This window comes from Homalodisca vitripennis, chromosome 1, assembly GCF_021130785.1.
Source record: "Homalodisca vitripennis isolate AUS2020 chromosome 1, UT_GWSS_2.1, whole genome shotgun sequence".
NCBI lineage: Eukaryota > Metazoa > Arthropoda > Insecta > Hemiptera > Cicadellidae > Homalodisca > Homalodisca vitripennis.
In genome coordinates this window covers 141779872-141794453 of record NC_060207.1, presented here as the reverse complement: position 1 = coordinate 141794453, position 14582 = coordinate 141779872, and the positions used below count along the sequence as shown (strand labels likewise).

General features: G+C 31.7%; 1 protein-coding gene across 3 annotated transcripts in view; it reads left to right on the top strand.

Annotated features, from left to right (window-relative positions):
* Positions 1-14582, top strand: part of LOC124372502 (atrial natriuretic peptide receptor 1) — an 884633-nt gene that overhangs the window by 632295 nt on the left and 237756 nt on the right. For all 3 annotated transcript variants that reach the window (XM_046830913.1, XM_046830916.1, XM_046830906.1), the window contains one exon: positions 720-834. In XM_046830913.1, coding sequence (XP_046686869.1) covers positions 720-834 — 115 coding nt within the window. The remainder of the gene's footprint in view (positions 1-719; positions 835-14582) is intronic.

Sequence of the window (14582 nt, the reverse complement as noted above, 5' to 3'; positions counted from 1 at the left end):
GATCATTGTAATGGTTATGTATCAAAGTACAGAGCTATGTCCCCAGCATTACCTATAGTATTATGTTGCAGTTGTGGTGGTGTGTGCTGATCCGTTGACTGTACGAGAGATCATTGTAATGGTTATGTATCAAAGTACTGAGCTATGTCCCCAGCGTTACCTATAGTATTATGTTGCAGTTGTGGTGGTGTGTGCTGATCCGTTGACTGTACGAGAGATCATTGTAATGGTTATGTATCAAAGTACTGAGCTATGTCCCCAGCGTTACCTATAGTATTATGTTGCAGTTGTGGTGGTGTGTGCTGATCCGTTGACTGTACGAGAGATCATTGTAATGGTTATGTATCAAAGTACTGAGCTATGTCCCCAGCGTTACCTATAGTATTATGTTGCAGTTGTGGTGGTGTGTGCTGATCCGTTGACTGTACGAGAGATCATTGTAATGGTTATGTATCAAAGTACAGAGCTATGTACCCAGCATTACCTATAGTATTATGTTGCAGTTGTGGTGGTGTGTGCTGATCCGTTGACTGTACGAGAGATCATTGTAATGGTTATGTATCAAAGTACAAAGCTATGTCCCCAGCATTACCTATAGTATTATGTTGCAGTTGTGGTGGTGTGTGCTGATCCGTTGACTGTACGAGAGATCATTGTAATGGTTATGTATCAAAGTACAGAGCTATGTCCCCAGCATTACCTATAGTATTATGTTGCAGTTGTGGTGGTGTGTGCTGATCCGTTGACTGTACGAGAGATTATGTTGGCTGCCGATGAACTCAACATGGTGGACAGTGGAGAATATGTCTTCTTTAACATCGAACTGTTCAACAGGTTAGTCAATTTAAAAATAGTATACCAAATGCATTTTAGAAAACGAGTGTTTTTTAGAAACTATTTCGTACTGTTTTAAAGTGTCGCTGTCAGAAAGATAATTTTGGAAAGCCCTAAAGTGTGAAAATATTTAATTGATTATGAATAAATACTCAATATATTATGTCGTGAAAACGAACAAACATAAAATCAGAGTTTTGATATAAAGCAATGTAGTCAGGCGTACATACACTGGTATTTTTGACAATTTCCATGGTTAAACTTGTAAAAAAATCATAAATGAAATTTATTGAGGACGTATTGTGTTAGTGAGTTTGCATATTCAAATGTTAGTGAGACGTGTTTGTTAGTACAACAATACATGTTATTTGGAACACATCGGATGCTGCAGAGTTACTGATATCTGAAGCTGAGGGCTAAAGGATGGGAAGGATCAGACGAGGTGATCCAGGTGTAACGTGTCTCGTTGTATCCTGCGCATCGTAGAATTCGCCTAACATTATTTCAAGCGATGATCTGCAAAACGAAATCGTTGTCTGGTTTCAGTAGGTTTCCGGATACAAATCCTCTTCAGGATAATATAATTTTTCATTTTTGTCAATAGAATTGTTTTCAGTCCTTTATTATTAATTCAGTTCATAACCAAAACTCTAAATGGTATTCCGATTTTTAATATCAGTTTATTAAAGTGTTTTATACGTGTAATTGGTTCTTTTGTTATATAAAACCTGGAAAATAAGACTAGAGACATTGGAAAAGTTAACAATTGAGCTTAAAGCAAAGCAAGTACTTAAAGGATTATTTTATTGCTATTGAGCTGGACAAAATTGATTGGATGAAACAATGTTACACAGAATAACTACAGTTGGGTACTTTACAGACAGCAATTCCATGAAATATTTACATTTAAAATATTAAAGTAGAGTATAAATCAAACAATTATGTATATAACTATTGGTAAAACGCTATTCGTGTTTCAAATTGTATATATTTAAAATACAAAGCCTTAACTATTTATTACTGCATGTACTACAATTGAAGGGGTATCTCTGAAATGCGTTGAAGTTATTAAATTTATGTCAAAATGTGTACGAGTACAACTACATATCTTTTTCATAGTTTTAACCTAGTGTGAAATACATTGTTTTATTTCAATTTGAATATGACAAAGTAAGAAGCAGTATTGAAACCTACTGAAATAAATTTATTTACGAGTAATATTATTCGCATAAAAGGTAGTGGCTTGCGGTATAAGCCAATATTCCAGTATACCGGCAAATGATGGTATGTACACTAGTTTTAGACCAAACATATTTTATAACTCAACGTTGATTCTTCAGGTTGACTTGTAAGATATAATTGAAAGTATTAAATGTAAATCATATAATTTTACAGGACTTCATGAGATAAGTATATCTTTTGTAAATACAGGCATGTATGTTTGTAAATATATATATATATATATATATATATATATATATATATATATATATATAAATTATGACAAACAGGAATTATACAAACAATCTGAAGTACACTAAATTAACTGTTGTGACTGTGAAAGCTATTATATTCGGCAAACTGGAAGAAATTTTAATAAACGGTTTAAAGAACACATACAAGCTTTGAAAACAAATAACATGTCTACAATTAAATCAAATTTTGCTGAACACTTATTGGAGACTGACCATAACTACGCAAATATTGAAAAGAACATGGAAATTTTAGATATAGAAAGGAAAGGAGATAAATTAAATACAAAAAAAGAATTACATATTTATCCAAATTATAATAAAGATCACAATAACATTTTAAATAGTAATCAGAAAAATAATACAGATCCAATTTTTGAAAAAAAAAAAAAAATCAAAATATTAAATACAGATTACTAATAAGAAAATTACAACTGTCATTTAAATTTAACACATGTTTAAAAGGTCCACATGTTTATATCTAATTGTTTATTATTTATTTAGAGGTTAATGTACACTGATGATGGTTAAAAACCGAAACACGTGTATGTAATAAAAAGATTTTTAAAAGGGTTTTAGTTACTTTCATTACATTAATATATATATATAGATAACCCTATAAGTGGAGTTATTATAATATATATATTAATGTATGTATATATATATATAAATTATATATATATATATATATATATATATATATATATATATAATTTAGGCATTACATACACACATACTTACATAGAAATATAGTGTATTTATATAGTTTCATTTCTGTAACTATTTTATATATCTAAAACTAAGGTTTCAATTCAAGATATAGTGGATCTAAAAGAACTTTATGTTTTTAATTGATTTTCAGATGGGATGGTTGATTCTCATGTATATTTGTATGACATTACTACTGTTGAATGTTATTGTTATAATGTTTTCAATCCAAAGTCAATTGATAATGAATCATTTGCTTAATACTTAGCAAAGGTATGCTACTTAGTATTCAATGATCAAAAGTTACGTATTTTGCCCTTAACTTAAAATAAACTGTCTGAATAAACTGTATTACACATAATGTTTTTAAACTAAAATAATCCATTAAATGCAACTTGATTTACATGTTTACGACTTTCAGTTGACTACTCGAGGGAGTGGGGAAACGCCAATGGCATGAAGATGTTAATTTATAGATCATAAAATGAAGTGCAGATTATCATTAACCCAGTAAAGTATGTTTTATATTGCCTCTGTGTACTTAGAACTAAAATATACTATTATTTACGTGTTATTAAAAATTGTAAAGGTCAAACAGAAATCAATAATGTAAACTTGATGAAATATTTTTCAACTGTTTTTATTTGCCCAAAAGTTGGCAGACTTGTAGCCGTGTCAGCAAATCCCTCATAATGGGACTTTAACTTTGACCATTTATCAATCTCACAACAGTAAAGTCCAAATTACTTTCGTGTGCTCCATTTATTCACAGTAGGTTTTCCTTTCCACAATCATAGTTTTTGTGCTAACAATAAAATATAATTTTTTCCATTTGGTTTCGCACATAAAAGTATAAAAAGCTGTTCTCGTTCGAATTTTTCCTCTCCTTAAAATTTTAATTTTAAAAATACATAAATGTAACGGAATGAACTTTGAGTGTTTAAATATTAAATAAACTGTTATGCTTATTTTACAAATATCACACGTTTGTATATATCTTAGTTGTAATTTGCAACATTTAATACCTTCAAATGTTATTTGAAGAGAAAACTTAAATTAAAAAAAGACCTAATGAATCTGAGATACATACGTACGGTATATAATTTTAAGTCAATGTGAATAGAGAACAATTAATTATGAACGACATCTAGCGTCAGCTAATTTTCAGCAGGTGACATTAAATCATAATCCAAAGATTAATAGCTATCAATATATTTTAACAATGTTATATAGATTTTTAAGCATAGAAACTTCAGTCTTGACTTTATAGAGTGTTAGGTAGCTGTAACATCTGGCATATAATTATAAATTGCATTCTTGTGTCCACATCTGACCCGTTCTCATATTTACATAGCCCCATGTCATCAAGAGTACATTTTCACTTCTAGCATTATAAAATAGGCGACCTCTTAAAAATAAAGGTCTACCGGGTGGATTGGTACTGCCTTCTTTAAAATCACCCTCGGAAAGAGTAGTGAGCCTTACTTGGAACGGTATAACACCTTGGAACTAGTGGATTCTATTTCTATTCCTGACTCTACCGTATTTTGCGGGCGGGGGAGGATTCTCTTACACGTGCATTCTTGCTAAACCATTTAATTATTAGGATCCCCTTCCATTCCAAGCACCATTTTCCCCAGTATTACTGATCAAATTGTACTTTTACCTTGATACCTCGACATCTGTGGTTAGTGATGTGCCACTATGGGGTTTCACTGACGTAAGTACTAGCTTCGGTCTTTGTCACAGGCAATTTAGGTTCTGAAAGCAATTGGGGTACTTTTTGTAGAGAAACGTCACATAATTTTTTTCAATAGTTAATTTTTAGTATCTTAAAACTAAAATTATAAGCTGAATCAATAATTAGACCCACTTTATATGTTTTTAAAACAGTTTCTTTATATTGTTTTTACAAACATAAATTTATTGTGCCTGGTTTAGCCCACGTAAAATGTGTTTAACCTAAAAAGTCTTTTCTAAACTAATCTGTACATTTTCCTACCGGTACCGAGATTGAATGTATATACATATATATTGTGGCGCGCATTTAAATATATGTATTAGCCTATATCATTTATAGCCCGCTATCTTCTGCTGAGTGCTATTGTATATTGTAAAACAAGACTTCGTATTTTCTATTATTTCATAAAAGAAAAATTCACAATTATCTAATATTTTTTTATATTTTGACACGAAGTCATTTGAGCTACGTAGACGTGATGTTCGAAATTTTATTGAAGGGGTAGCTCTTCTTATTGGGAAAAAGCTATTTTCTATTATTATATAAAAGAAAATTTAAAATTATCCCATGATTTTTCAAATTTTTGACACGGTCTGTTGAGCTATTGGGTTACATGTTACAGGTTACATTAAATTCAGCTCTAATTTACTCTAATCTAAGCCATTTTCACCACTTCACTAATCTATTTATATTTCCAATACTATGATGGATTTTACTTTTTAAGTTGGTATTCACTTAGGGGATTTGCTACAATGTTAAGTACTATGTTGGTTTCAAATGTTAATTTTCAACCAATAAAGAACATATTTACTATGCCAATGGTATTAACATTTGATTTAATAACTTTGAGTTAGAGTCATTTAAAATTTAAAAATTAATTTGGATTGTGAAAAAATACTTTAAGTTTTACGTAGTTTATAATTTAAATAATCGTAACAGTTTAAAAGTAAAATTTGAGTAAAAGTCTTTTTAAAACTTGCCATCAGTAAATGTTAATGACACACAAAATCTCGTCGATACGAAGAGGTATTTCAAAACTAGTGCATATATTCTCCAACAAGTTTCTGAAACTAAAGCATGTTACTGAGTGAACGTAAATTTTAACTTTTCAATGTTCTGAGATTTTGTTAAGGCCAGTTTCTTGTTTCTTTTTTTGTTCTTGGACCATTTTTTAAGTTAGATACCTGTCAGAATAAGACACAGATACCATATCGGAGCGTTATGATTCATCCGTTTTGACCATTCAAGAACAGCATTATTTAAAGTCCAGGTTGTAATATAAAGGATTAATCATAGATTGCTTTATATTCATTTAGTACAGAAAAAACAATAAATGTTTCCACATAACTTTTGCTGATAGAAATAATCTCTTATATCAGTTGCATTTCATGATTAGCTACAGCTTTCATATCATCTGTTTGGAAACTTGTTTATTTAGATGTTAAGTATTCTCGTCCTGAACCATACAAAACGTAACAATTCAGGTTCTAGACTTACCTTGAAACCAAAAATTAAACATTTTATTTTGTTTAGTTTTTATCATTAATCTACATAAATTGGCGATATTGCTGAGTTTAATTGATATTTGTGTTTATAGACTAACATTTTTAAGTAACGGAAGAAGAAGCTAGAGGAAACGACCGGTTATTTATGCACAACGAGTTGGTGTTGATCGAGGACTTTGCTAATGACAAGCGTACAACTTCAACATGTTTAAGTGCTGTTCATCTAAACTATCAACAACGGATCAGATTAAGTAGGAAGCCTTGTCCAAGTCCCATTTAAATTATTAAAATTCTTAATATTTGGTTTTACTTACAACGAATGTATTGAATACTATACGTTTATTGCGTGTTCTGATAAAAGAATACATGATATAGCTATTTTAATTGTGTATGTTCCGTAATAAATCTGTTCCTTTAAAAAAACATTAAAAAACTACTCAAACACTAACTTCCTAAAGCCATATAATCTAAATGTATATACTACTTTAGCGTATGTGATAATATGACTTCAGGAAATTATACATTTTTAAATATTCATAACTTAATGAAATGTCACTAAAAGCATATTACTTCCTCAGTTTCTTTTCATAGTGGCTAAATACTGTAAATATTTCATCTCTATGTTCAGCCTTATGTTACGCTTATATAGGTACTTCTAGAAACTACGTATTTTGAAGCTCCGAAAAAGACTGGTTAAATATTTTTGGATAAAATTACAAAATTAAGGTATGTCTTTGTTATTTGATATGACAATTAAAATTATAAACATTTATATTTAACATATACATTATAATAAATTAATACTTCCTGTCGCAATGCATTTTTGTCAAGTGACTTATGGCCCACTCTGTACTTTACATGCATACAAAAACTCGTGAACATTACCGAAAAGTGTTCAATATTTTTCGTCAGGAAAGACATATTAAAGAGCTGTAATAAATGTTTCAAACATCAACTCAACCTGAACGCAGAAGAGTACACAATATTGAAGTGTATACAAAAGAAGTCCACAATTAAGTGAATGGCATATGTTTTCTTATTAAAACATTTTACCATACACTTTTCACGTAGTATTGCATTTAAAGCGGCCTACATTTACAAATTACAGTGGCACAATTGATTTACAAGTAATTATGAAACAAGCTGAATATATAGTGCAAAGACTTTTTTCATATTGGGTCTAGATAAATATAGTAAACTTTAATGCCACCTGACTCATTAAATATTGGTTTGTTTTTCCATCCAGTGTTATCAACTTCGTGATATTAATCTAAAACATATTTTTATTCACCTATTATGTAACCTATTATATATAAATAATGAATTTTCATCCATATTTATATTACTATTATATGAAACTAACATAAATAACCATTTATTGAAATGGATTTGAAAAGCCTAAGGGTTTTTTAAAGAGTACATAATTTATTTATACATTGTTGGGAAAGTTTGCTATAAAAAAATTCCACTTCATAAAAGTTAAGTATTATTATATATTAAAACAGGCTGCTTGTGAAAATAGAGTGCCAGAAATACTGTTTCTTAACCATTAACTCCTTTGCATCTACTATGATATTATATTTTAATCGGTACGAATATTCGTGGGAAAATATAACATTTTAAACTATATATGCTTTCAATAAACTTAGTGAAAATTATTAATAGTTTTTCACGATATTATGTTCATTATAATACATGTTGAGTATATATTATTGAGAAGAGCATATAAATGCTGCAAAATGTATCCTCTTCCAACTCTATACATCAATTAGGTGAGCTCTTGGAGTAACTACAAAATACATTCCAAATTTACAGATAGCGCTGTCGTTTTCTCCTATTGTATTAATTTACTCTCTACTTCACTTTTTTGCTAGTTGTTTACTCTCTTATTTTTTAGAAGATATCACGCTTAAAAATTATCAGACTTGCTGATTTTGCTTAGTAGTGGTAAATAATACAGAGAGTAACTATTAAATAAATCTTGACAAATTTCCATTCACTTTATCTCGTGTATATATAGCCATAGTTTGTGAGCCGTATAAGACAGTATTCAATAATTTGTAGAACCCTTTGGTAAGAGCATGATTGTAACAAACGTTGTGGCTGTTGCGCTTTGCAAATAATCTAATCTCCAGAAATCCTTTTGCTTGAACAACTTAAGCCATTGTTATGTAAATGTGGGTTCGACCCTTTCCCGCTCTGGGGGTGGATACTTGTAAATGTTCTCTGGAATAATTGTATTAGTATTGCCTTTGATGTAGCTCACTGCATACAACTTATAATACTTAACGTGAATAAATACCTATATATCTTTTTCTTTTCTCTTGTATTTACATACGACAACTATATAGTCATTCCTTACCCATTGGAACTTGCCAAATAAATGGATAAAATACAATGAAACCTTTTGTATTATATCATTAATGTAGTCTTATACTTGGCTCTCTCATCAGAAATTCATTACATAACAAACATGTTCATTTTCTCTAGTAATGAAATACCCTTCTTTTGTATAAAACGATATTTTTACTTATCCAATTCCATGATTACTCTACCTAAATTACAGGCTTTACTGTAATAAATTGTTATTGTAAAAATAAATATTTTTCGTTCGTGTGGAATTAAGTTACAATTACAATATATTTGAGCATGCGAAATTAGTGTGTTCTTAGTAAACTAACAGATTTTCACAAAGTACGTTATGTATCACACGTTTTGCCAGTAGTATCCACGTTTCTAGTATTGATCATTAATCACAATTCATTAAAGTTTCTTGTACATTTGCACCAAGGAAATCTCTGAGATGGGTTTAAATGTATTAGATAAAGACTACATGAGATTGTCCTGAAACCGTACATACTAGTGAGCCCATATAGCGACTAAGGTGGATGTAACTTTTCATTCATCTCAAGTAACAACGCAAAAAATACATAGGAGAAGTAGGTCTGTAGCGGAGAGTTTTCCGTAGTCTTATACGGTGCAATAACATAAAGATGTTACATTCTTTAAGCTCTCTTCTTATTGGAAATTAGTTATTAATATCAAACAAACACTCCAATAATATAGATATTTATTTATTGTTATTATTTTATTATTTATTATCTGATGGTGTGCTCATAGAGTACGAAAGGTCTCACAAAAATAAAAACCTATATTATTGAACTACTCATATGTTCAATTCCATATTAAAGCTATGCAGTCTTTCAGACTTCGGATCTCTCTAATATATCACGCTCTCTATTTTAAACGTCTGCTTTCTTTACTACTACTCTTTATACCCTTATAAGGCACTGGCCTTTGCAAGGATCCTACCATACAGAATAATCGGTACAATACTGATAACATGTGTTCCGGTGTAGTTAAACGTAGTACTTGCATTAGCTCTAACTCAGGTAACTAAATATTAGACAGACTATTCTCTGCCTGTTGTAGTACATTAAGGATTAATATAGGATCCTACCATACAGAATAATCGGTACAATACTGATAACATGTGTTCCGGTGTAGTTTAACGTAGTACTTGCATTAGCTCTAACTCACGTAACTAAATATTAGACAGACTATTGTCTGCCTGTTGTAGTACATTAAGGATTAATATGGATACGAGATGCTTTAACACAATGCTTACATTGTACAACATTATAATGAGGATGTTTTTCCTATTAGGTATGGTTTAATCTTAAAATCTTCATAAAGATGTACGTTATGTACCATATATCTTCGCTATATGGTAAAGCTGCTTACAAACTTCATATTCAAAAGTGTAGTCACGATCAGTGCATCCTCTGTTTAAGGAAAACACTCGTCATGTAACCTTTTGGTGGAAGTTACTTACGTCAAGATTGAAGTTTTCACTTTACTAAAGAGAGACTGAAAGTTAGAAGGAAGGGATTTTCGTACTTCATCCCAACTTATTGAACAGCCTTCCCTTTCAATTAAGAAACAGTGAATCTTGTACAGCATTAATTAAAGGGCTTCAATTTAAGATTAGCTCTACGTTTTTCACCTCTCATATACTTGTTTGAAGCGTACAGTTTCTGTCCTCTATTTAAGTATGTAGTTGGGGCTTAATATGGACATTTACTTTCTATCGTGATATGTATAGGTTTAGGAATGGAAATAACTAACATAAATAGTTGGAATTTGAGATAATGTTGTACGCTCTTAAATATGTAACATAGGCTTAACATTAAATCTTAATAAAGGTAAATGGCTGCAGAAAATTGTAATATATAAGTTATAGTTCAAACTGTAATATGTTACTGTATTTATCTTTATGATCTAAAGAAAAACATGGAATTGCTGTAGGGGATGATGCCTGGTTTTTATTTAGTCACTTTTATATACTTTGCAACAAGGTTTGGCTTATCAGCGTTTGGGTTCCGCACCGTGGTGTGATAGTTGCTTAGGCTCACTAATTAGTTGCGTTTGCAAGAATGGAAGTTACAGCAATATTACTAGGTTCTGGCATATATTATACTTAGACTGTGTATAGAGATGATGTGCTTGCAGCAAAGTCTGATGGTATGAATTATCTAGTTCCAGTATATATTGTTTTGAAATTTATCTGTGATTCAACCAAACTATTAATTATATGCTCATTAGCTGGTTACGTTTAAATAGGAGGACTTGATTGGCATATCCATAATACATTTTTAATAATTATGGCCTTGAGCCTTGAGTGGTGCCCTTTCTGCGATTCAAACATCACAAGGATGCATAACAAAATAAAAATAATCATTGGCCATGTTTATATTTGGAGTTTACAAACCAGACTGTAAGAACACCACTGAGTAAAAACAAAAAAGAACTCGAAACTAATTAACCGATCTAAATTTATTGTCCATGTGGATTTTGAATAATTGTGCCAAGCATATTGTGAGCCCTCTGACTCAATTGGTAAACCTGTCTTTTCAAACAGGAGTTTTCCCCTCCCTCCTGAAAAATGCTAAAGTACACCCCATTTTCAAAAAAGATGACCCGTGCTCCCTTAACAATTATCGGCCTGTCTCTATTTTGCCAACTGTGAGCAAGATTTTCGAAAAACTATTTTTGACAAGAATGCTTTGTTTTCTTAGCAAACACAACCAGCTCTCAGAAGACCAATTTGGCTTCAGAACGGGAAAATTGACCGTAGACGCAGTGGTGAGTCTGGTCGAAATGGTTGTAGAGGGGTTAGAGTGTCGGAATCCCACCATAAGTGTGTTTCTCGACTTATCCAAAGCATTCGACTGTGTTGACCATAATACACTTCTTGACAAACTTGAATCTCATGGCATTCGAGGTGTGCCCCTGCTGTGGATTAAATCATTTCTAAGCCATAGAACACAGACTGTCCAAATTACAAATCACCTTTCAAGTCTATTGGATTTGAGATATGGAGTTCCCCAAGGCTCCATCCTCAGTCCAATCATATTTCTGGTCTATGTCAAGGACATCGAATCATCACTTCTGTACGGGAATCTCGTGCAGTATTTTGATGACACGACTCTCTGTTTTAACGAAAAATCAAAAGAAGTTTTGGAACAAAAAGCTTTTGTTGACCTTAACAAAACAACACGGCACCTGCGTGCAACACTTTCATAGCCTCAATCTCACAACAAATTCCACAAAATCTAATTTTCTGAATTTCGCCCTGCGGCCAATGGACGTTGGGTGTGGGCCTTCCGTCATGCTGGGAGACTCCACATTAGAAGAAGTTTACTCCTCCAAATTCCTTGGAATATACCTCGATCGAGTTTTGACATGGAATGTTCAAATTGTTTCAGTTTGTTCAAAATTAGCATGTGGCGCTTATGTTTTAAGATCTTTAGCCAAATACTGCCCAAGTCAGGAGCTGATGGCGGCATATTACGGCCTGATTTACCCACATCTTTCCTACGGAGTAATTTTGTGGGGAGCTTGTTCAAACAATCAAATTTTGAGAGTTTTCAGGCTTCAAAAGAAAGTGATCAGAACAATCGCCAACATGAACTTCAGAGAGTCGTGCAGACCAGCTTTCAAAAAATTGTAGCTGTTGACTCTGCCATGTCTCTATATCTTGGGAGGCAGTTTTATTCTGTAAGTAAAAATGTGCCCTGACTAGGGGCCGTGACGTGCATGAATATGAAACGAGAGGCAGAGACAACTACCGTACTGGGCGACACAGAACGGTGGTTTATGAACACCTGCCCTCGCAGGGAGGTGTCCGTTTCATCAACAGTTTGCCTGATTCCACGAAAAACGTACAGACACCCAAGGCGTTAAAAACTCGTCTGAAGCGCTTTTTAGCATCTAAAGCATTCTATAGCGGCGACGAGTTTTTAAATTATAGTTGGGAGACCTCCAATCTAGAAGACTGACACTGGCGTTGGCGGTGGAGAGAATTGGCGAGTAAGTGGTATGGATGAATGTAACGATTGTATGTCTGAATGTGGTATTGTGAACGAATGTAAAAATTATTGATTTATTCAGTATGACTTTTGCCACATCATTGTGTTATTATCAACGGCAATAAAAGACTTGACTTTGACACACACGTCGTTATTTTATGTGTATGTGCATGCGTGTGAGAAACCTTACATCCTGAGTTATCATGTATGTGTTCAACTCGATCAGGGGTTTTAAATTTCCAATAAGAACATTCCTTATAATTTCTCTTATAAATGTACTGTAAATAGTTCTCTCACAAAAATAAAATTTAAAAGCTAACCTCCTAACAATGTAAAACGAATGCTACAAATCGTAACTCGTGGGCTTCTAACTTTACAATAAAACAGCTATTTTAGACGTATTGAAGTATCTATCAGTTTCTAGCATTTTCACATTCTGACGAACCCAAGTGTAGGTCAATAAGGCCTATGCCCCATTATTCTAACCATTTTTAAATTGAGAGACAGATTAAGAAAAATACGTACTGTATTTTGTATGCTGTATGCAACTGACCACGTGAATGGCTGAAGCCACAAATTTGGTTTTTATCATTTCAGTTATTAAAAAAGCTCAATTCAATTAAGTTGATTTAGAACTAAATCCTCAAACTAATTGTATATTTACAATCTCACAACTTAACCTAAGTAAATGTTTTCCCTACTGGTGTGTTGGATATTAATTGGAATGCATAAAGTAAATCTGATCATTTGTCATATGAAGAAAAAGCATTTGGAATTTAATATATTCCAATAAACATTCTATTATTAATTTCTTATATTAGAGTGTAAGAGAAATAAAATATTAGAAAAGTGAATAACAAGAACTTTTTAAAACCCTTTTAACTATTTGTAAAAATGCTTCTATAAGGTTTTGTAATTTTGTAATAAGTCCCTTAATAGAATTTTTCAGTTGTTATAATAACAAAATATAATAACTGAAATAATTTTGTTGCAGGCAAAGTTGTTAACGTTTCGGAGAGAAAATGCGCTCAAAGAAGCTCACATTGAATGTTAGAGGAAATTACCCAACGGTACTCGAGATTAAAAAGTTCAGTTGGTTGTGAACTTTGGTATTCTTTGTAGGAAGTTTTAAAAACTAATTCAAGACTGAAGAACTTTAAAAAATGTATCAGATAAACAAGTCGTTACGTAACTGTATTAGGCCGTTTGATCTGACTTTCTCCTTTCTCTATAACAAAAACGTTTGTTTGTGTCACGTGTTTACTGATTTCATATAGTATAATTTTCAATATATTACAGCATTTATAATTAGTGCAAACTGTTCAATTTTACTCTTCATATGGCACCGTATAAACCATAAAAATGACGTTTAAGCTCAATAAAATTGAATAGTTAGGAATTATTGTCAATCATTCATCAATACTGTTACCTTCACTAATCAAATTTTTCTCTATGCACTCCACGTGTTATCAGATGTCTTGCGCAAGCCCCTCTCAATTACATCCTCACAGAGTAGCAAAATACGTTGGAAAGTTAATTTACCACCCTTCAGCCAAGTGGTATTAAAAATAGTTTAGAAGTTAGATAGTAATACTATTGTACAGTGTTTTATTGGTTTTACCTACACAAAACAAATAATATTCAAATTTGATTAATATTTATTATATTAATACAACCTTTATAGCTCTTAAACTAATAATACAAGCGTATAATTTGTACTAAATAGATGAATAATGTAATGAAAACAAGTTGTTCATTCGATATATTTTTCAATAACACAAGTGTATAGACGTTAATATTTATCTTATTCTAATTGCTTTACTTGCTTAGCCTACCGGTTTTTGGTCAGTATTCCAAAATACACGTATATAAAATTGGTATTGACTGCAATATCGTTAAATAAACATACACGGCGGGAAAGTATTTTCCCATGCAGATTATACTACTCCTG